This window comes from Lycium barbarum, chromosome 5, assembly GCF_019175385.1.
Source record: "Lycium barbarum isolate Lr01 chromosome 5, ASM1917538v2, whole genome shotgun sequence".
NCBI classification, from domain to species: Eukaryota; Viridiplantae; Streptophyta; class Magnoliopsida; order Solanales; family Solanaceae; genus Lycium; species Lycium barbarum.
This window is the reverse complement of record NC_083341.1, coordinates 2,623,494-2,644,125: the sequence shown is the minus strand read 5'-3', so window position 1 is coordinate 2,644,125 and position 20,632 is coordinate 2,623,494. Positions and strand designations below refer to the sequence as shown.

Below are 20,632 nucleotides of genomic sequence, written 5' to 3'. Positions count from 1 at the left end.
TTATTTTTAAAGAAGGGCAGTTTAGAAATTACTATCATTTAATCTTCTTTAAAAGGCAGAGGATATTAAGATTCATTTTTTCCTCTTCCAAGGGTGGTCTTTTAAAAAAAAAAAATGTTTTTAATTATTTCTAATTATAGTATTTTTTTTTTTAGAATGAGCCGCTGATTAGTGGAGAAAGGAAAGAAAGAAAATATGAGGTGAGTGGAAAAAATCCTAGTAGAGTGATGTTTTCCCCTTTAATGGATTTTACACAGCGCGAGTTTGAATTAATTCTTCATAAAGCGAATATCGGACAACGAGTTTAGAAACAAAAAAAATATGTATAAGGTTTTTGTTGAGATTTGAACTTTGCATGGAAGTGTGAAATTACTACAATTAGACCGCAACTCCTATCTGGGAAGTATAATTGTCCTTTATACTGTAAATCATACTATTTTACTTAATCCGTCAGCAAAGCTGTGTTGCCTTCTTTAAGAACCAATCCATATTTCCAAATTATTGGCCCATTGTTGAAACCTATGATAACTCGAATGCTTATATATGCATGATTGCATTAATCCTTACTGTATTAAGTAATTGTACAAATTAAAGTTTCATAAAATTCATAGACTATTGTTGATTAATTGCCTCGGTTACTGCAGAAAAAGTTAAAAAAAAAGTTGCTGGATTGTTTCCTTTTTTTTATCCATTTTCAGTAGTGTTAACTTAGTTGCTGATTTTTAGGAGTTTGTTCAGATTTTTAGGAGTTTGTTGATCATGGAATCATGTGCAAAGTAGTTGCTTAAATCTAGGCTCTAGTTGTTAAATTTTTCTGTATTTAAACACCATTTCATTTCAATGAAAAGATCATCTTTCCACCAGCAAATATTACTTCTATTCTTCTTGCCTTTATTTCGGTTTCTAGAGTTGTAGTTTAGCTTAAAAACTCCAACAACTATCAATAAAGTTTGTAATGCGATTGACAAAACACACGATCTATTTGCGTAACTTTATATAAAGACAAATATAATGCATCCATTCGTATGGTGTAAGCATCGAGTTTGGATAAATATTCTGCGATATGTGCCTGCTTGAAATAAAATTTTTACACAAATGATCCCATGTACAAGAAAGCAAATTGAAGAACTGGAAATATTAGAATTGTGCAAAACTCCCTTTTGTAGGACTTCAATGATATACAAATTAAGTAACCTAACATGTACAATAATATATGCGGATCATTTACATATGCAAGAAAAAGAATAGAAAAATGATCAAAAAGAAAAAACACGAGACAAAGAACCATATATGTTAATGGACTTTTAAGAAGAAAAAAAAGAAAAATAAATAGTAGTGGACTCAGCTCGGACAATACTTACCCTCACCCGGTGTTTACATCATACAATGATCGTATGATAACATGAGACGAGAACAAATATTAGCATGGGTAAATAAATAATAAACGTTCACGTGCAGAACATCTATGTTGCTTGGACGACCCTCCAAAATGTTACCGCACCCGTATATCCCCATTTAACACACAACTAACAAGATTTTTGAAGAGTCAAAAACAACATAGCAGAACATCAGGTGCGGGTAAAGTTTTTCCCTACTCGTCAACTTTGCCTTGTTGCCAATGGAACCACCTCAGCCAAAGGAGTAGGCAAAGGAGATGGAAAAGGAGAACTTCTACAATTTGGGCAAGTAGGGTGAAGCCTAAGCCATGGGTCAATACACTTGACATGAAAAATATGGTCACAATCAGGCAAAAGCCTAAGTTTATCATTGTCTTTATAATCAACCAAACAAATTGAACATCCAGAAGAAATTACAAAGTCCCTTTTGTTGTGAGCCTTGGCCTGTGAATAAAGTAATTTTGGATAATTCCTCAAAGTAGCTTCATCAAGGCCTTGTTGAATGAAAATCAATTGATTTTCAACTATGCTTGTATTGGTCATGGAGTTGTTGGCAATATTATGTGAAGAGGAATTGTTGGTACTTGATCTTTTTCCAATATATAAGTACGAAGAATAGGTGATGACTATAAGTATAACAAGTATTAATAGGGAAAATCCTATGCCATAGCTATAATTTTCAAAGGTTTTTTCACCTAAGTGATCTTGACTTTCAATTTCATCCCCTATTGTGTTGTTCATTTTTTTTTTTTTTTGAAAGAGGTTTTGAATCTTGAAAAAAATTAAAATGATATAGAGAAAAAGGGGAAGAAAAAAGGGATATTTTTTGTACTTTGGAGGCTAAGGAAAGGGAAGATATGTCTAGCTATTGAAGCTTTTATAGGTATATAGGAATATAAGAGAATCGTTTTGTGTCATGAAGGACTAAGCAACTTAAAAAGAGTGTTGATCAGGCAAAAAAGGTTCTTTCTTTTTTGGCCCTTTTAACTTTTATTGTTGTGCTGGAAAGGAATTTTTTTTGGTAGTGTGGTGAATCCTTACCCCATCAATGTAATTTAAATTTGCTATATCAGGTTATAAAATATAATAACTTTGAAATTCCCTTCAACTGATAAAAACTTACCGGTATCGGTAATTACATTGATCCAATGAATATATGATAGATGTTTTAATTTATATTATTATTGCTAAATTATAGGTAATTAACATATATTATAACCTTAAGTTTGACTTAATCATGATAAAATAATATAATTTGGTATAAATACCGGGTAAAATTTTACCCCTTTTGGCTGATACGACTGTGTAAGGCTAAAAGACCAACCTTAGCTTGTGAATAGAAATAAAATGTTGATGCCACAAAATCTCTCCACCTAGTTTGAGATTTCTCTTTAATTATATCATCCTTATTTTTAGGTTGGTGGGGTGGACTATAACATCAAGTAACAATTTTAATTTGATAACCTGAAAAATAAAGCAAATAACTCGTATATAATAACATATTCAGTGTAATCTCATAAGTGGGTTCAAAATAAATAAATAAATTGTTATAACAAGTAAAATTACAATGATAATATAAAAAATTCACGCCGTCAGTAATTCATAAACATGCCACACCATTCTCAGGCATGCAATTTATTCATATCTTATCATCAATGGCTTTTCAACAAGAAAACAATCAAATTTTAAAAAAAAAAGGAAAAAGAAAAACAAAAACATATTGTGAATTGCATTAGCTAGCATGGTCCAAATGTTTGCAATTTGTGTGTTCCTAATCTTTTGTGTTGCTTGAACTCTTCAAATATATCATCGGGTGTGGAGTGAATCCTTCAAAAGCTATGCAACTTTAGAAAATTCGAGACGAGTGCAATTACATTTTAGAGAATCCAAGCAACATTATCATATTAAGATTTCTTTGGAAGATTGAGAGAGGAAATGATAGAGGATATAAAAGAGGAAATAGATCCAAGAAAAAGCAAGCTAGCAGAAGCATTTGCTATGTCGAGAAAAATTTTCATGTCAGGGGTAATGTCATCCCCCTCAACTCTGTTAGATTCCACAGTAACTCCTAATCCTGCAGCAGCACCAGTAGATAGTAGGAATAATATAACCTGCGGGTAAGTGGCGGAGTCAGAATTTTTATTTAGAAGATTTAAATTATTAAGAAGTAAGCACACGAAGAAGCTAAGAGAATTTAACATCTACTATATATACATAAAAGAAAAAAGACATCATTTCACTCCTGAACTTGACACGAAAACTCACTTTAGCAACTAAACTTAAGTTGTATTTATATACCCCCTTAACAACTTTCATCTTAATTAAATATAACCCCAAATGCTGACGCGACAAAAAAAAAAAATTAAGAGAGCAAAGAACACAAAAAGGTGGACTCGCTGATATATACATATATATACAATTATATATATAAATAAAAATAAAAATGCACCCCCACCCCCACCCCACCTAAATCAACCCACCTGAATCCCCCCCCCCCCCCCCGGTCCCCACCACTGCCACCTCCTCCTCCATATCCACCTCCACCACGGCTACCACCATCGTATCCACCACCACCACTATCATACCCACTATCTCGACCACCACCATATCCACCCCCACATCCATAACCAACGCCGCCGCCGCCAACCTTCCCCACCACCGAAGCAACAATAATTTCCAACAAACCATCTTCTTCTAATTTTGCTTCTACTTCTCATTCAAATCACCAAATTAAGAAAACCCACAATGGGTTGAAGAAATTGCACGAACTGCCCTTCAAATGGACTGGATAAATTAATTTTTGAAATTACTTCTTCTTCACAACCCCCCCCCCCTCCTACCCCACAGCCCCACCCCCAACTTCTTCTTCTTCACCTCACAGCCCCGCCCCCACCACCTTCCTCCTCCTTCTTCTTCTTCACAAATCCCTCTTTCTCTTTATATTCTCATCATTCTTTTCTTTTCATTTTCACCATTTTTTGGTTTCTTGATTTTGATTTTTGCTTTCTTTCAAAAATAAAGTTATGGAATAATGGTTGTGAAAGAAATGGGGTTGCTAATAATGATAATAATGACCAATAATAACAATCAAAACAACCAATTTGGACGAATTTGAGTATCAGTGGGACTAAGGTGTGATGATTTTTTTTTCGAAGGGCAGTTCGTCCGATTTGGATTGGTAATAATAATGATTCTTTTTTTTTTATTCAGAAATTTTAATAATTGATTAGGAATTAATTAACGTGGAAATATGATTAATAAAATAAAATCTTTGACAAAGATGGAATTTTTTAGTTGGGTTGATTTAAGGAGGCAGTGGTTATGGTGGTGGCGGCGGCGGTGATGGTTGGTACAAGTGTGGTGAGGATGAGGAGAAAAAAGAAGAAAGAGAAAAGGGAGAAAGAAGAAGAAAGAGAAAAAATAATAAAAGAAAAATAAAAAATGAAGAGTTGGTAATTTTTGACATGGCAATGACGCGGAAACGATGTGGCAATGACGTGACGCGAGTGTAATACACCTCACATTGTGAGAGTGGTATTATTTTTTCGGGATAGAAAATAATTAAAACTAAAGTGAATTTTCGTGCCAAATTCAGGGGTGAAATGATGTCTTTTCTCATACATAAAACAAATTTTGACTTTATATATATATAATGTAATTTTGGGCAAAGAAGATTCGGATGACCCTCATTGCACCCCCTAATTCCGTCCATGCATGCAGCCTTATGTCATTTTTTTTTATTCTCCATCCGGTATCTGCATTGGAGCCCGACTAAATTCAGATTCGCATCTGAAAGGACCTATTTCTAGGAAAGCGCTCCCTACCAAGGATCTTTCCATACTCAGGGCTCTAACCCGATACCTCTGATTAAGGAAGGACTATCTCCATCCACTGCATCACATTCTTTGTCAGTTAGCTCTTAACAAGGGGCTGTATACCCCACGAGAGCATAATCTCTTTTCTTGTTAAAAATACCGCGGTAATTCATTGAATATCATCTAATTTTCAGTTTATTGCACTATAATCATAAAACTGATTTTTTATAACAGAAAAATAGGTCAACTATGCCAATATATCATGATTCATGGATTATAAAATAGTCGAGAAATGATAAATTTGACCTCAAAAAACACAAGTAGACTGTCATATCACTGTCACATGTATAAAATTATGATGTAAATATCGTCATCTCAGCAACTCATCTAACATAACTACACTAAAAGAAGCTTTTAGTGACAATATATTTTTCTTTTAGCGGCAATAGTTATTGCCACAAAAATATTTACCAGCAATTGGTTAATGCCATTAGATCCAAGGTCGCTAAAGCCTTTAGCGACATTTATTGTTAGGGCTAAAGTTTGATATTGCCGGTAATAATTGATTATAGAATATAATTAGCGGCAATTATCCAAGGTCGCTAAAGCCTTTAGCGACATTTATTGTTAAGACTAAAGTTGGGTATTGCCGGTAATAATTGATTATAGAATATAATTAGCGGCAATTAAGTTATTGCCGCTAAAAATATATTTTGTTGTAGTGAATTAATATTCACGTAAAAGTAAATAAATATATAACTCTTTTATTAAATCCAACCTAATACTCGATTTCTTTCACCTTATGGCATATCGATCATGAGTTTTTTTTTTTAGTACCTTATCACTGTAGAATTCAAAATAAGCAAGGCCACTGTCAATGGGACTTCCAGATTTCATATGGGAAATTGTTAACCAAACTATTAGCAATATGTAGGCCATTCCAATCACATCTGCAGATATCATATAACTGCTTCCAAAAAAAGAAAAAAATCATATCAACACATTCATTTAGAAATGATAAATTTCCAATTAATTACTTATAATGCATTTAAAAAGCACTTTTGAGAAAAAATACACTTAGAAACTCTTTTTAAAAGCTTAGCCAAACACTAATTGCTGCTCAAAAGTGTTTTTTATATTAATTGGCTAAACACAAATTGCTTTTCGCCAAAAGTACTTTTTTGATTTTTTTTTTTTTTGAAAAAAGCACTTAAATAAGCTGATTTTAGAAACTTGACCAAACATGCTATAATAAGGCTAATGAACGACCCTTTGATCTAGCGTTCCAACTTCAGTTAGCTAGGAGTAATTCACCATAAAACAAACAAGTTTGACTAACGATATAAAAGATTTATACACTATCAGACATTTAAGAGATAACTATAGATAATTATCTTTAGTAAGCAAAATCAGTAACCTAAAAAATAAGGCAATACAGCTTTTACCACAGGTTAGATTACAGGTAGGAGTAATTTGGTTGGAGGAATTGGAAAAAACTGATGCCTAACATAAAATCCTGCATAAAATAATACTACTATGTTTGATTAGAGTGATTGAAAAATAATCTCAACATAACTTACACAACTTTACGGTGGTCGTAAAAGAAAAATTAATTTCTGCCTAGTTTTATGCAGCGTTAGGTAGAGGTATTAAATAATACTTCCATTAAGTAATGTGAGAATCTATTCAATATTTTATGAGGGATAGAACATGAAATAAACATACATGTATTAACTAAACGGAGACAAAAAAACCGTTAAAGTAGGTAATTCCTACATAAATTAGTTAATTCTTACATTGTGATTCACCGCATAACAATTTTTTTATTATTAATCATCATATACCAACCTTTCATTATTATTCGTCTCATAAACAATGTTTGCATGCATTATAATCCCTGCATAACTACCACGCAAACCAAACAAATCTGTAAAAGTTATTTACACTGTCGTTGTCTATAAGTTAAATCCAAAGAAAAAGCTAATATTTGTAAGGGAAAATGTAATTTACCGATAAGCATAGAAGTCAGTGGACTGAACCTTGACTGGAATATCGTAAAGAAATGTATCAAAACTATCAGTGGCAATGACAATCAATGACACAAACAAGAAAATGAATGTAATGGCTCTAATCGCTAGAGGTTTCATCAGTGGTTTCAAGCCAACCATCATAGGTGACACTGCTGAAGTTGATGATGTTTGGTTTTGGTTCATTGTTGTTGTTGATGTTTGGTCCATGGTTGTTGTTGATGGTGTTTGATTTTGACCCATATGGTTATCTTGTACTTTAGTTATTACTAGTAATAGAACTTGAAAATTCACAGAGTCATCAAGTCCCCTTTTATATTGCTTACAAAGTTACTACTATGACCCTCTTGTTTATTACGCCTATGATTTCTTGGTTTTATAAGTTGTAATCCAATTCCTTGGAGGTTTGTGTTCGTTTGCATAGTTGTTTTCAAGGTATGTCCTAATCCATATTAAAGATAAGTCCTTATAACAAAAGAAAAAAAAAAAAAAGAGCTGGCAGCATTGTTCTCCTTGTCAACATCAGAGTTAATTCCAGGATAGTTTATTAGAAATTTAAGAAATAAGTATGTACAACATGACATTGGGAAATATATTTACTTAGTCACGATATTTACATCAAATCCGAGTTAATTCCAGGAGAGTTCAAAGGAAATTCAAGAAAACAGCGTGTACAACATAGCATTACCAAATACATTTACTAGAGTCCGATATTTTCATCAAATCAGAGTTAACTCCAGAGTAGTTCACTGGAGATTCAAGAGTATGTACAACATAGCATTGCAAAATAGATTTACTTGAGTTTGAAATTTATATCAAATCAGAGTTAATTCCAGGATAGTTCGTTGCAAATTCAAGAAATCAACGTGTACAACATAGTATTGCGAAATAGTGTGTATACAACATAGTATTGCGAAATACATTCACTAGAGTCCGCCATTTACATCAAATTGGAGTTGACTTCAGGATAGTTCATTGGAAATTCAAGAAACCAGTGTGCAGAACATAGCATAGCGAAATATATTTACTTAGAATCCGATATTTACATCAAATCAAATTTGATTCTGGAATAGCTCGTTGAGAATTCAAAAAATGTGTGCGTTCAACATAACATTGCCCAATATGAGTAAATTTGTGTATACTCTATCCGTCCCAAACCCCACTTGATAATATTATACTGGATATGTTGTTGAGTCCAATACGTACCTATGCGCTTTATAGTATGCACTCGTAATTGCTTCTTTGGATCTCAACTATGAAGAGCTGAATTAATATTGACACACTCAACTATGAAGAGTTGAAGTAATATTGTCGTCATTGTATATTGAATGCTCGAATTAGTTAATTGCAATTTACTCTCTCGACTCACTTTTACTTATCCACTATGAACTTTACGACTTCGCAAGAAAAACAAAAAATACATAATTTACCACAATACTCATAAATGAGTATTTAATATTATAAATAGAACAAAAAAAATAAATTAATTTTCTCTTGATGCGCTAGCGGACAATTAAAAGTGAAAAAACTATTTTAAAATAACGAACAAGTAAAAGTCAATAAAATAATTTTCTTGTAGTAAATTCATGGATGTTTGATATTTTTTGATTTCTCGTAAAATATATGCTTCTTTAAATGCAAAAATACACTTCACATTTGCTTCAAATCCCGTAGCCTTTGATTTTTTTTTTTTTTTTTGCGCTTTCCACTTTTAAATACACCAGACTCTCATCAGTTCTTCGATGAAACGTCATTCAAAGCAAATTGCAATAAACTTCGCACATGTTGAACATTAAATTAAAATTTGCTTAACAGTAGTATCAGTTAGCAAATCCAAAATTCCAAATCACAAGCTGATAAACTATAATATATCTTACTGCAGAAGCAATATTCCAAAATAATGTCATTATCTTGTCATACAAATACTTAGAAATCAAGGGTTGAATCGTGCTGTTAATTCCTTGATGCAACTTACCAGATTACCAAGAAATCAAGGGTTGAATCGTGCTGTTAATTCCTTGATGCAACTTACCAGATTACCAAGAAATCAAGGGTTGAATCGTGCTGTTAATTCCTTGATGCAACTTACCAGGTTACCAAGACGCTACCAAATTACTGTTGTGCACATAGAACTCTTTGTGCACCACCATGCATGTCTTCATCATCTTCGTCATATGCCTCTTGGGCCTGTTGCTGCTTCCTCCGCATCTCCTCTTCAATGTTAACATCATGCAAAGTAGTCTCCTCGCACTCATCCAATTCCATATCAGTCATTTGTGTTTTAGGTTTTGGTGGTAACACCGCTTCAAGGTTCTTGCACTGTTCGGGGGATAATGTGTCGGGGAATTCTACAGTAAAGTGAATGTATAGTTTTCCTCTCATAAATGGCCTTTGGTACATTGGCATTCCTTCATCATTTATGGCCTTAAATTGATCTGTAGAGGCCAAAAACAAAGTTCACTAATGATATCTATGAGCAGAGATTCTCATATAAAGCATACAGATACCTCACAGATAAAAAAGAACACACCCAATCTCAGCGAACAGCAGGAGATAGTTATACATAGTGCGTGTTCAGTAAACTATTTGAATAAAATACAGTGTACAAGGGAGACCACAATATATATCACACAGTCCTCAGCATATATCAGAATGTAAAAGCATCTAAAGTACTTTGGACTTACCAGGCTTGACAACTTCTCCAGGTTGGGACTTAATGATCAGCTGTCTATTGTCTAGGTGAGTCAAGATGAACTGGAAACCACATAGGGCCTTGGTCAAGCTCAAGGTGTGCTCTACAAAGATATCATCTCCCTTTCACTTAAACTTGGGATGTTCCTTCTGTTGCAAGACAAAAACTATGTCCCCAGTGACTGTATCAGGCTGCCAAAAAAGTGAACCATAAACCATGGAAAGAATCAGCGGTCCCCCTCTTTTTTGTTGATAATAATTAACACACAATTGGTCATTATGACATAAAAGCTAAATTGCATGTCTTACTGCTTCATCAGCCTCGCCGGGAAATGTTATCTTCTGTCCATTCTGCATACCCTTCTCCACATGAACTTCCAACACCTTCTTCTCCTGCACAACCTTCTCACCTTTACATTGTCCACACCTATCTTTATCATTGATAGTCTCACCGGTACCCTTACACTCGTTGCAAGGATGCTGCATCTGCTGGATCATGGATGGGCCAAGTTGTCTGATAGTGACTTTCATCCCAGACCCTTGACAGCCAGAACATTTCATTGAAGCACCTGATTTAGACCCTTTCCTGGTAATAAAGATGCAGTACCAACACCTCAGCAGAACTTTATAGAAAGGGAAAAGACAAAAAGATGGGATAAATGATGCCGAAACATAGGGGTGGCAAAATTAGGCCATGAAAAGATGAACCGTCCAACCCGCTGAAGTTTGGGTGGGTCAACGACCCGCTCATTTATTACTTCTGCCCATTTTAGCCCAACCCAAGTTGATCCATAGAGACATTGTCAAAATATTTTCCAAAGACAATTTTTTATTTGATATGTTATATACAGACGTAATAAGGAAATAGGTACCTAAAAAATTATAAAAGAACAAACAAATAAATCAAATTTAGTAAGAATTGGGAGGGCTGGGTTATGACCCATTTTTTGCCCATGTCAGCCCAACCTATTACAGCCCAAGTAACTAATGACCCACCCATTTATTAACTCAACCCATTTTGACCCCCAAATTATTAACTCCACCCCGCCAAAATCCTGCCCAACCTGCCCATTTGATACCCCTACCGAAACATAACTAATAACATCCTAAACTTACCCCTTGCATTTTGAGCACAATACACTGCGAGACAGTGATAGCTTCTTTGATGTTCCATTGTACAGATCCTCCAGAGAAACTTTGAGAAGGTGGACAACATCCTCTCCTCTTCTTTGCCTTCTTCCTCTGCTGCTTCCACCACCTGGATATCAAATAAAGGATATCGGATACTGAAATCAGCATGAAAAGGAATCAACAAGTTCAACTTCAAACAAACAGGCATAGAAACATACCACCAAATGGACTGCCACCGCCACCAAAGAAAGACGAGAAAATGTCAAATGGGTCGTGTCCACCACCTCCACCGCCCATTCCTTCCTTGAGAGCATCTTCACCATACTGATCATATATATCACGCTTCTCGGGATCACTCAAAACCTCATAAGCTTGAGCAAGCTCTTTAAACTGAAATAAACCAAAAAAAATGGAGCTAATTCATTGACAACACTACACAGTAATTGACACCATTATCACTCAACTATGAAAAATAATCAATACTACCACCACAGTAAATAATGTGACATTAAGAAAGCGTCAGGCCAGTCAGAAGAAAGCATCAGGCCAGTTAGAAGATTAACTCCGATTTGAAACACCTCATGGTGTATATTCAGAACATCATGTAATATCTGTGAAATCCCACTAAAAGACAATTGAAGTGTCTTTAACATCATAATTCTTGCTGAACTGAGGAAGTCAACTACACAACAAAGAACCCTAACACCAATACATTCAACGCCTCCTATTTGTGCTAAGCAGCAAAATTAGATCTAAAAATCTACCATTTCCTCCAAGAGATAGCTTAATTTACGGCCACTATCAAGCAACCATGCCCAATGGATATTAAGGTTCTAACATATCCCAAACTAGTTGGTCACCTTAATTTATGGCAAGTGACAGAATTAAATTCTCCTTTCAATTTTACCACCAGGAATCGCTCTCCTAAGCTTAACGAAAATCTACAAATAAAACAATGACGGATCTAGAAGTAAGCTACAACAAAAAATCCAAAATACCCATTTGTCTAAAAGATACACAAACAAAGCAATTGCACAATGAGAAACATGTACTTAAACACCATGGCTGCACACACACACACACACACGTATTATTTCAATTTTTTCTGTAAATTTGAGTTTGAGAGATCTAGTGCACATACACCCACTGCTTATATGTTTGATCAGCTGAGACAAACCCAGTATTTAAACATGATGGCTGCACTTCTTAACACACACGTTTACATATTTCAATTTTTCTGTAATTCTGCGTTATATTGATTAGTGCAAGTACACCCACTGCTTATATACTTGATCAGCTGAGGTAACCCTAGTATTCAAACACAATGACTGCACTTCGTAACGCGCACACACAAAGAGAGGGGCACATTATACAATTTCAAGTTTTTCTGAAATTTTGAGTTGTGGGAGATTTAAGTTCCCGTGCAGCCACTGCTTATATGCTGGATCAGCTCCATTAAGAACAGCAAAAGTAGCAGTACCTTTTAAGGATCACCTCCACTTGTACAAACAAAAATGATAGAAAAATGAGACAACCTATACAGATAAACCCCACAAGACCCATGCAATTAATTTATGCAACTGAGAAACTGAAGCAAACCCAGTATTTCAGCATGATTACTGCACTTCTCAACATACACACACACACACACATAAGCATACATATTTCATTTTTTTCAGTAAATTTGAGTTCAAGAGATTTAATGCATGCACACCCACTGCTTATATGCTGGGTCAGCTCAGTTAAAAACAGATTTAAAATAAAAAAAATAAAAGCTTTACCTGTTCAGGATCACCTCCCTTATCAGGATGATTCTTAATAGCAGCTTTACGGTAAGCTTTTTTAAGATCTTCCGGTGCAGCAGTCTTAGGAACACCTAAGATCTCATAGTACTTCGTGTTGTCACTCTTCTTCGGTGCCCTCCCAAACATCTTCGATCGCCTGATTTAATCAAAATTGAACTGAAAAAAAAAACCAACAAAATTAACAATAGCAAAATTGCAACATATCTAGCACTCTTCTTCAGTGCCCTCCCAAGCATCTTTGATCGCTTAATTAGTCAAAAATTGAACCTAGAAAACTTGTCAGCTAAAAATTAGCTACAGAAAAGTTACAACATATCAAGCACTCTTCCTCGGTGCGCTCAAAAACATCTTCGATCGCTTAATTAGTAAAAAATTAAATTAAAAGAACAACAAAATTAGCTAGTATAAATTAACAACAGGAAATTTAAAACATATCAAGCACTCTCCTTCAATGCCATCAAAAACATCAATCCCTCAATTTAGTCAAAAATTGAACTAAAAAACGACAAAATCAGCTACAATATTACAACATATCAAGCAGTCTTATTCAGTGCCCTCAAAAACATCTTCGATCACTTAACTAAGTCAAAATTGAACTAGAAAGAACAACAAAATCAGCTACAAAATTAACAGGAAAATTTAAAACGTATCAAATCCATAAAATTATAAATCAACAGTTCAAAAATACAGAGATTGTTGCTTTTCTTCGGTGACCTCGAAAACATCTTCCATCGCTTAACTTAGTCAAAATTTGAACTAAAAAGAGCGACAAAATCAGCTACAAATTAACAATAGGAACATTACAGAATATCAAACACTCGGATCGTCTTAATTGGAATCACACACATACAAATTAAGCTACAAATTGACAACAAACAAACAAGATAAATCAAAAATCACCTGAATCAAAATAAAAACTGTCCTACATATTTTTCCCTAGTCTAACTTATTAACATCTTAGATCGTCCTAATCAGTCAAAAATTGAGCTAAAAAACAACAAAATAAGCTACAAAATTAACAATCGGATAATTAAAAACATATCAAAAGCATAAAATTATAAAATATCAGCTTTTTAATGAACATATTAAGCACTTTTCTTCAATGATGTCGAAAACATCTTCGATCGCTTAATTAGTCAAAAATTGAACTAAAAAAATAACAAAATCAGCTAGAAATTTAACAATCGGAAAACTAAAAACATGTCAAAAATCAAAATCATAAACATCTTCCATCGCTTAATAAGTCAAAAATTGAACTAAAAAAACAACAAAATCAACTATAAATTGACAATACAAAAATTAAAACACATCAAACACTTTACTTAACATCTTCGATCGCTCAATTAGTCAAAAAAATGAATTAAAAAAAAAAAAAGCAGCTACAAAATAAAGTAAATAACTTGTTATAACAGGTAAAATTACAATGATAGTATAAAAAAAATCCACGCTATCGGTAATTCATAAACATGACACGCCATTCTCAGACATGCAATTTATTCATATCTTATCATCAATTGCTTTTCAACAAGAAAACAATAATCAAAATTTGGAAAAAAAGAAAACATATTGTGAATTGCATTAGCTAGCATGGTCCAAATGTTTGATGTTTGTGTGTTCCTAATCTTTTGTGTTGCTCGAACTCTTCAAATATATCATCGGTGTGGAGTGAATCCTTCAAAAGCTATGCAACTTTAAAAAATCCGAGACGAGTGCAATACATTTTAGAGAATCCAAGCAACATTGTCATATTAACATCTCTTTGGAAGATTAAGAGAGGAAACGACAGAGGATATAAAAGAGGAAATAGATCCAAGAAGAAGCAAGCTAGCAGAAGCATTTGCCATGTTGATAAATTTTTGTTTGTCAGAGATAATTTCTTTATGCGTAACTCTGTTAAATTCCACAGTAAGTCCTAATCCAGCAGCAGCACCAGTCGATAGTAGGAATAATATAACCTGCATGTAAGTGGCAGAGTCAGAATGCTTATTTAGAAGATTTAAAATATATAGAAGTAAACACACGAAAAAGCGAAGAGAATTTAACATCTACTAGATGTACATTAAAAAAATAGAAAAAGAAATCTCTACTTTATATATATAGTGTAATTTTCGAACAAAAAGGACTCGGATGAACCTCATTGCGCCTCCTAATTCCGTCCATGCATGCAGCCTTACATCAGCTAGCTCTTAACAAATGGCTCACTACTATATAAAATATCACTATTTTCCCATTGAAATTTTTTACAGAAAAATATTCAATGGCTATTTTCACTAGATGTCGGTGGGAAAAACCTAAATAGTAGTGTTTTCACATGGAAAAATTAGGAAGTTTCCCAGCGTTTCAATGGAAACCTGTTTTCGGTGAGAATGAGATGAGAAATGTTTTATAACTCAAATTTCTCACTGAATGTCGGTTGGAAAAACTTATGTTTCTAGTAGTGACTATATACACCACAAGAGCATAATCTCTTTTCTTGTTAAAAATACTGGGTTAATTTCACGAAGGTCATCTAATTTTCAGTTTATTGCACTATAGTCACAAAATTGATTTTTTATAACAGAAAAATTGGTCAACTATGCCAATATCTCACGATTCACGGATTCTAAAGAAGTCGAGAAATAATAAATTCGACCTCGATAAAAACAAGTAGACTGTCCCATGTATAAAATTATCTTCCAAATATCGTCATCTCAGCAACTCATCTAGCATATTATTCACGTGACGCCACTTAATAAATAAATACATATATAACTCTTTTATTAAATCCAACCTAATATAAAGAAGTCGAGAAATAATAAATTCGACCTCGAAAAACACAATTAGACTGTCCCATGTATAAAATTATCTTCCAAATATCGTCATCTCAGCAACTCATCTAGCATAATATTCACGTGACGCCACTTAATAAATAAATAAATATATAACTCTTTTATTAAATCCAACCTAATACTCGATTTCTTTCACCGTATGGCATATCGATCATGAGTTTTTTTTTTTATTTCTTTTCTTTGGGTCGGAAAATAGGTTCTTTTAATTTTTTTCAGATGGTGCTATGTGGTAGATAAGGTAAATTATTGAAGTGACAACTTACTTGTGTGTTGCTGGGACCAAGATTAACATTTTTCGATTTTTTTATTTCATTTTTTGTGATTTATATAGCACAGTTGATTACTTTCCTATCAGAAAATCAATTTTTAGACTTTGGTACAGTAAACAAAAAGTTAAATAACCATTCATGAAATTAACCCCTAAATTACATTCTATCAGTCAATTTATAGCCTCACATAATAAATTTGGAAAAGGCTGGATGTGAATTTTTTTTTGTTGTTCCCAAGTACTTCAATTTTTATTTTATTTTTGAAAAATCACAGTTGAATATTTACGTACCTTATCACTGTAGAATTCAAAATAAGCAAGGCCACTGTCAATGGGACTTCCAGATTTCACATGGGAAATTGTTAACCAAACTATTAGCAATGTGTAGGCCATTCCAATCGCATCTGCAGATATCATATAACTGCATCCAAAAAATCAACACATCCATTTAGAAATGTTAAATCTCTAATTAATTACTTACAATGCATTTGACTAATAAGGCTAATGAATGACCCTTTGATCTAGTGTTCCAAGTTGAGTCCAGAGCCTAAATGGTATAAAAATACACGGTATTTATCAAAACGGAATGACCAAAAATTTATATACCAAATGGGGTATATCGTGGACTGATCCACGATATACCCCAAAAAAAAAATTCATCTGACACACCAAGTCAACGAAAAACATTTTTTTTTTAAAAATTGTATAACGTGGACTGATCCACGTTATACAATTAAAATTTTTATCCCGTTTAACAAATACTTGGTAATACGTTGCCTAAATTTAAATCATATTCGGTTATGTTTTTAATAAAAAAAAATTATTGATTTTTTAAATTTTTAAAGCATGATTAACTCAAATAAATATTTTAACACATGTCATAATTAAATGTGTTATATATGCGAACAAAAATAAAAAAATAAAATATAAGTTAAATAAACGTCACACATTAACTGAGTAGTAAATGTTAAATTACATACTAACTATTAAACGGTACAAGACATGTTATATATTCTTGGAATATTACATAAGGAAACAACGATCGTACAACTTAAGAAAAAACATAAAAACCAACAAGCAACAACAACTACTGATTTCTGTCGAGGCAGCGATTCTTTTTATGACCTGTTTGCTTGCACGTACTACACTTCATTCCTCCTTCTAGTTGTAGTCCGCGCTCCTGAACCCGAAGTAAGTTTTGTTTGAAAAAACTTAGTGTTTGACTGTAAGGTTATTTTAGTCAACTTTATATGTCGAGAAAATTAGTCAGCTTTATTTTCAAAAATTGAAACCACGGAAGTGAAATTGACATTCACAGCTACATTACCCCGGAATTTTTACGTTGAAATCTATTGCGTATCATCATCTTATAAGTACATAAATCTGAAAATTTCAGGCCAATTTGGGGAAAAATTGAATGGGATAAAAGGTGTTTTTTCAAAAATCGGCTCGGCTAGGCGGTTTGTCCGCGTAGATCTCGAAAAAATACGCAAGTTCAAAAAAAAAACGCGTAAAACGGACGTCCGAGCGCAAAGTTTTGACCATCTAAAGTTTGACCACTTTACAACTAGTTTTCAAACAAAACTTACTTCGGACACCTTTTCAACCCCTAAAATGACGATCCGAACGTCTACGTATCCTTGATGTATTGAGCCTACATTATTGTACGCAGAAAAAAATATCAGGTTCTATATAAAATATTGACGTTTCGGAGTCTTGACAAACGACTAATCGTTCGTCAAAGTATGGAAAAATCACTAAGTTTTTTCAAACAAAACTTACTTCGGGCACCTTTTCAACCCCTAAAATGACTATCCGAACGTCTACGTATCCTTGATGTATTGGGCCTACATTATTGTACGCAGAAAAAAATATCAGGTTCTAGATAAAATATTGACGTTTCGGAGTCTTGACACACGACTAATCGTTCGTCAAAGTATGGAAAAAAACACTTCGGGCATTTTGGTTCCGGACTCCTATTTTGTAAAACGCTGGGAAAAAAATATTAATTGTATAACGTGGACTGATCCACGTTATACAAGTTATAATTGTACAACGTGGACTGATCCACGTTATACAATTAAAAAAAAAATCCCTTTTGTTTTTCGTTGACTTGGTGTGTCAGATGAATTTTTTTTTTGGGGTATATCGTGGATCAGCCCACGATATACCCCTTTTGGTATATAAATTTTTGGTCATTCCGTTTTGGTAAATACCGTGTATTTTTATACCCTTTAGGCTCCGGACTTGTTCCAAGTTCAGCTAGCTAGGAGTAATTCACCATAAAACAAACAAGTTTGACTAACTATATAAAGAATTATACTCTATCATACATTTAAAAGATAACTATAGGTAATTATCTGTAATAAGTAAAATTAGTAACTTGAAAAATAAGGCAATACGCCATTTACAACAGGGTAGATTACAGTTAGGGGTCATTTGGTTGGAGGGATTGAAAAAAATGATGCCTAATATAAAATCCTGCATAAAATGATACTACTATGTTTGGTTAGAGGGATTGAAAAATAATCTCAGCATAACTTACACAACTTTTTGGTGGTCGCATAAGAAAAAATAATTTCTGCCTGATTTTATTCAGCCTTTGGTTAGTGGTATTAAATAATACTTGCATTAAGTAATGTGAAAATCTATGCAATATTTTATGTAGGATAGAACAAAAAATAAAAATACATATATTAACTAAACGGACTCAAAAATATTTAAAGACAAAAAAGGGTTAAGGGGGAAGGATGGTGGTCCAAATTGGCCTTTTCCCTTCTCCTTTCCAAAGCAAAAAAAGAATGTCATCATTCTGATAGTGACTTGAAAAAAGAAAGAATAGAAGGAACGTGTCATCCGTACATAAATTAGTTAATTCTTATACATTGTGATTCACCGCATAACAATTTCTTTATTATTAATCATCGTATACCAACCTTTCATTATTATTCGTCTCATAAACAATGTTTGCATGCATTATAATTCCCGCATAACTACCACGCAAACCAAACAAATCCCTAAAAGTTACTTACACTGTCGTTGTATATAAGTTAAATCCAAAGAAAATGCTAATATTTGTAAGGGAAAAGATAGTTTACCGGTAAGCAGAGAAGTCACTGGACTTAACGTTGGCTTTAACATTGAGTGTAAAATCATACTCATCCAATGTTTCCAATGTTTCCGATGTTTCAAAGCTGTCAGTGGCAATGACAATCAATGACACAAACAAGAAAATGAATGTAATGGCTCTAATCGCTAAAGGTTTCATCAGTGGTTTCAAGCCAACCATCATAGGTGACACTGCTGAAGTTGATGATGTTTGGTTTTGGTTCATTGTTGTTGTTGATGTTTGGTCCATGGTTGTTGTTGATGGTGTTTGATTTTGATCCATATGGTTATCTTGTACTTTAGTTATTACTTGTAATAGAACTTGAAAATTCACAGAGTCATTAAGTCCCCTTTTATATTGCTTACAAAGTTACTACTATGACTCTTTTTTGCTTGTTTATTACGCCTATGATTTCTTGGTTTTATAAGTTGTAACCCAATTCCTTGGAGGTTTGTGTTCGTTTACATAGTTGTTTTCAAGGTATGTCCTAATCCATATTAAAGATAAGTCCTTATAATAAAAGAAAAAAAAAAAAAAAGAGCTGGAAGCATTGTTCTCCTTGTCAACATCAGAGTTAATTCTAGGATAGTTTATTAGAAATTTAAGAAATATGTACAACATGACATTGGGAAATATATTTACTTTGAGTCACTATATTTACATCAAATCCGAGTTAATTCCAGGAGAGTTCAAAGGAAATTCAAGAAAACGTTGTGTACAACACAGCATTACGAAATACATTTACTAGAGTCCGATATTTTCATCAAATCAGAGTTAATTCCAGAGTAGTTCACTGGAGATTCAAGAGTATGTACAACATGGCATTGCGAAATAGATTTACTTGAGTTTGAAATTTAATCAGAGTTTATTCCAGGACAGTTCGTTGCAATTCAAGAAATCAACGTGTACAACATGGTATTGCGAAATAGTGTACAACATAGTATTGCGAAATACATTCACTGGAGTCCGCCATTTACATCAAATTAGAGTTGACTTCAGGATAGTTCATTGGAAATTCAAGAAACCAGTGTGCAGAACATAGCATTGCGAAATATATTTACTTAGAATCCGATATTTACATCAAATCAAATTTGATTCTGGAATAACTCGTTGAGAAATCAAAACATGTGGGCGTTCAACATAACATTGCACAATATGAGTAAATTTGTGTGTACTCTATCCGTTCCAAACCCCGCTTGATAATATTATACCAGATATGTTGTTGAGTCCAATATGTACCTATGCGCTTTATAGTGTGCACTCCTAATTGCTTCTTTGGATCTCAACTATGAAGAGCTGAATTAATATTGACACACTCAACTATGAAGAGTTGAAGTAATATTGTCGTCATTGTATATTGAATGCTCGAATTAGTTAATTGCAGTTTACTCTCTCAACTTACTTTTACTTATCCACTACTCAACTATGAAGAGTTGAAGTAATATTGTCGTCATTGTATATTGAATGCTCGAATTAGTTAATTGCAGTTTACTCTCTCAACTTACTTTTACTTTATCCACTATGAACTGTACGACTTTACAAGAAAAAAAAAATACATAAT

The 20,632-nt window shown here is 33.5% G+C and overlaps 4 protein-coding genes across 4 annotated transcripts; all 4 read right to left on the bottom strand.

Annotated features, from left to right (window-relative positions):
• Nucleotides 1-945: 945 nt before the first annotated feature.
• Nucleotides 946-2,218, bottom strand: LOC132642190 (RING-H2 finger protein ATL70-like). The gene has a single exon (XM_060359451.1). The coding sequence runs from the start codon at nt 2,136-2,138 to the stop codon at nt 1,599-1,601; it is 540 nt and encodes a 179-aa protein (XP_060215434.1). The 5' UTR covers nt 2,139-2,218; the 3' UTR covers nt 946-1,598.
• A 515-nt stretch (nt 2,219-2,733) lies between these two features.
• Nucleotides 2,734-6,174, bottom strand: LOC132642189 (CASP-like protein PIMP1). The gene is made up of 2 exons (XM_060359450.1): nt 6,050-6,174; nt 2,734-3,508 (listed from the first exon to the last, which is right to left on the bottom strand). The coding sequence occupies exons 1-2, from the start codon at nt 6,149-6,151 to the stop codon at nt 3,302-3,304; spliced, it is 309 nt and encodes a 102-aa protein (XP_060215433.1). The 5' UTR covers nt 6,152-6,174; the 3' UTR covers nt 2,734-3,301.
• A 2,829-nt stretch (nt 6,175-9,003) lies between these two features.
• Nucleotides 9,004-13,051, bottom strand: LOC132640120 (dnaJ protein homolog 2-like). Its single transcript, XM_060356561.1, has 7 exons — nt 12,843-13,051; nt 11,280-11,451; nt 11,047-11,188; nt 10,240-10,516; nt 9,924-10,122; nt 9,280-9,674; nt 9,004-9,164 (listed from the first exon to the last, which is right to left on the bottom strand). Exons 1-5 carry the CDS (start codon nt 12,990-12,992, stop codon nt 10,057-10,059), a joined length of 807 nt encoding a protein of 268 aa, XP_060212544.1. The 5' UTR covers nt 12,993-13,051; the 3' UTR covers nt 9,004-9,164; nt 9,280-9,674; nt 9,924-10,056.
• On the bottom strand, nt 13,046-19,560 carry LOC132640122 (CASP-like protein PIMP1). Its single transcript, XM_060356562.1, has 3 exons — nt 19,061-19,560; nt 16,254-16,383; nt 13,046-14,821 (listed from the first exon to the last, which is right to left on the bottom strand). Exons 1-3 carry the CDS (start codon nt 19,351-19,353, stop codon nt 14,615-14,617), a joined length of 630 nt encoding a protein of 209 aa, XP_060212545.1. The 5' UTR covers nt 19,354-19,560; the 3' UTR covers nt 13,046-14,614.
• Nucleotides 19,561-20,632: the final 1,072 nt, after the last annotated feature.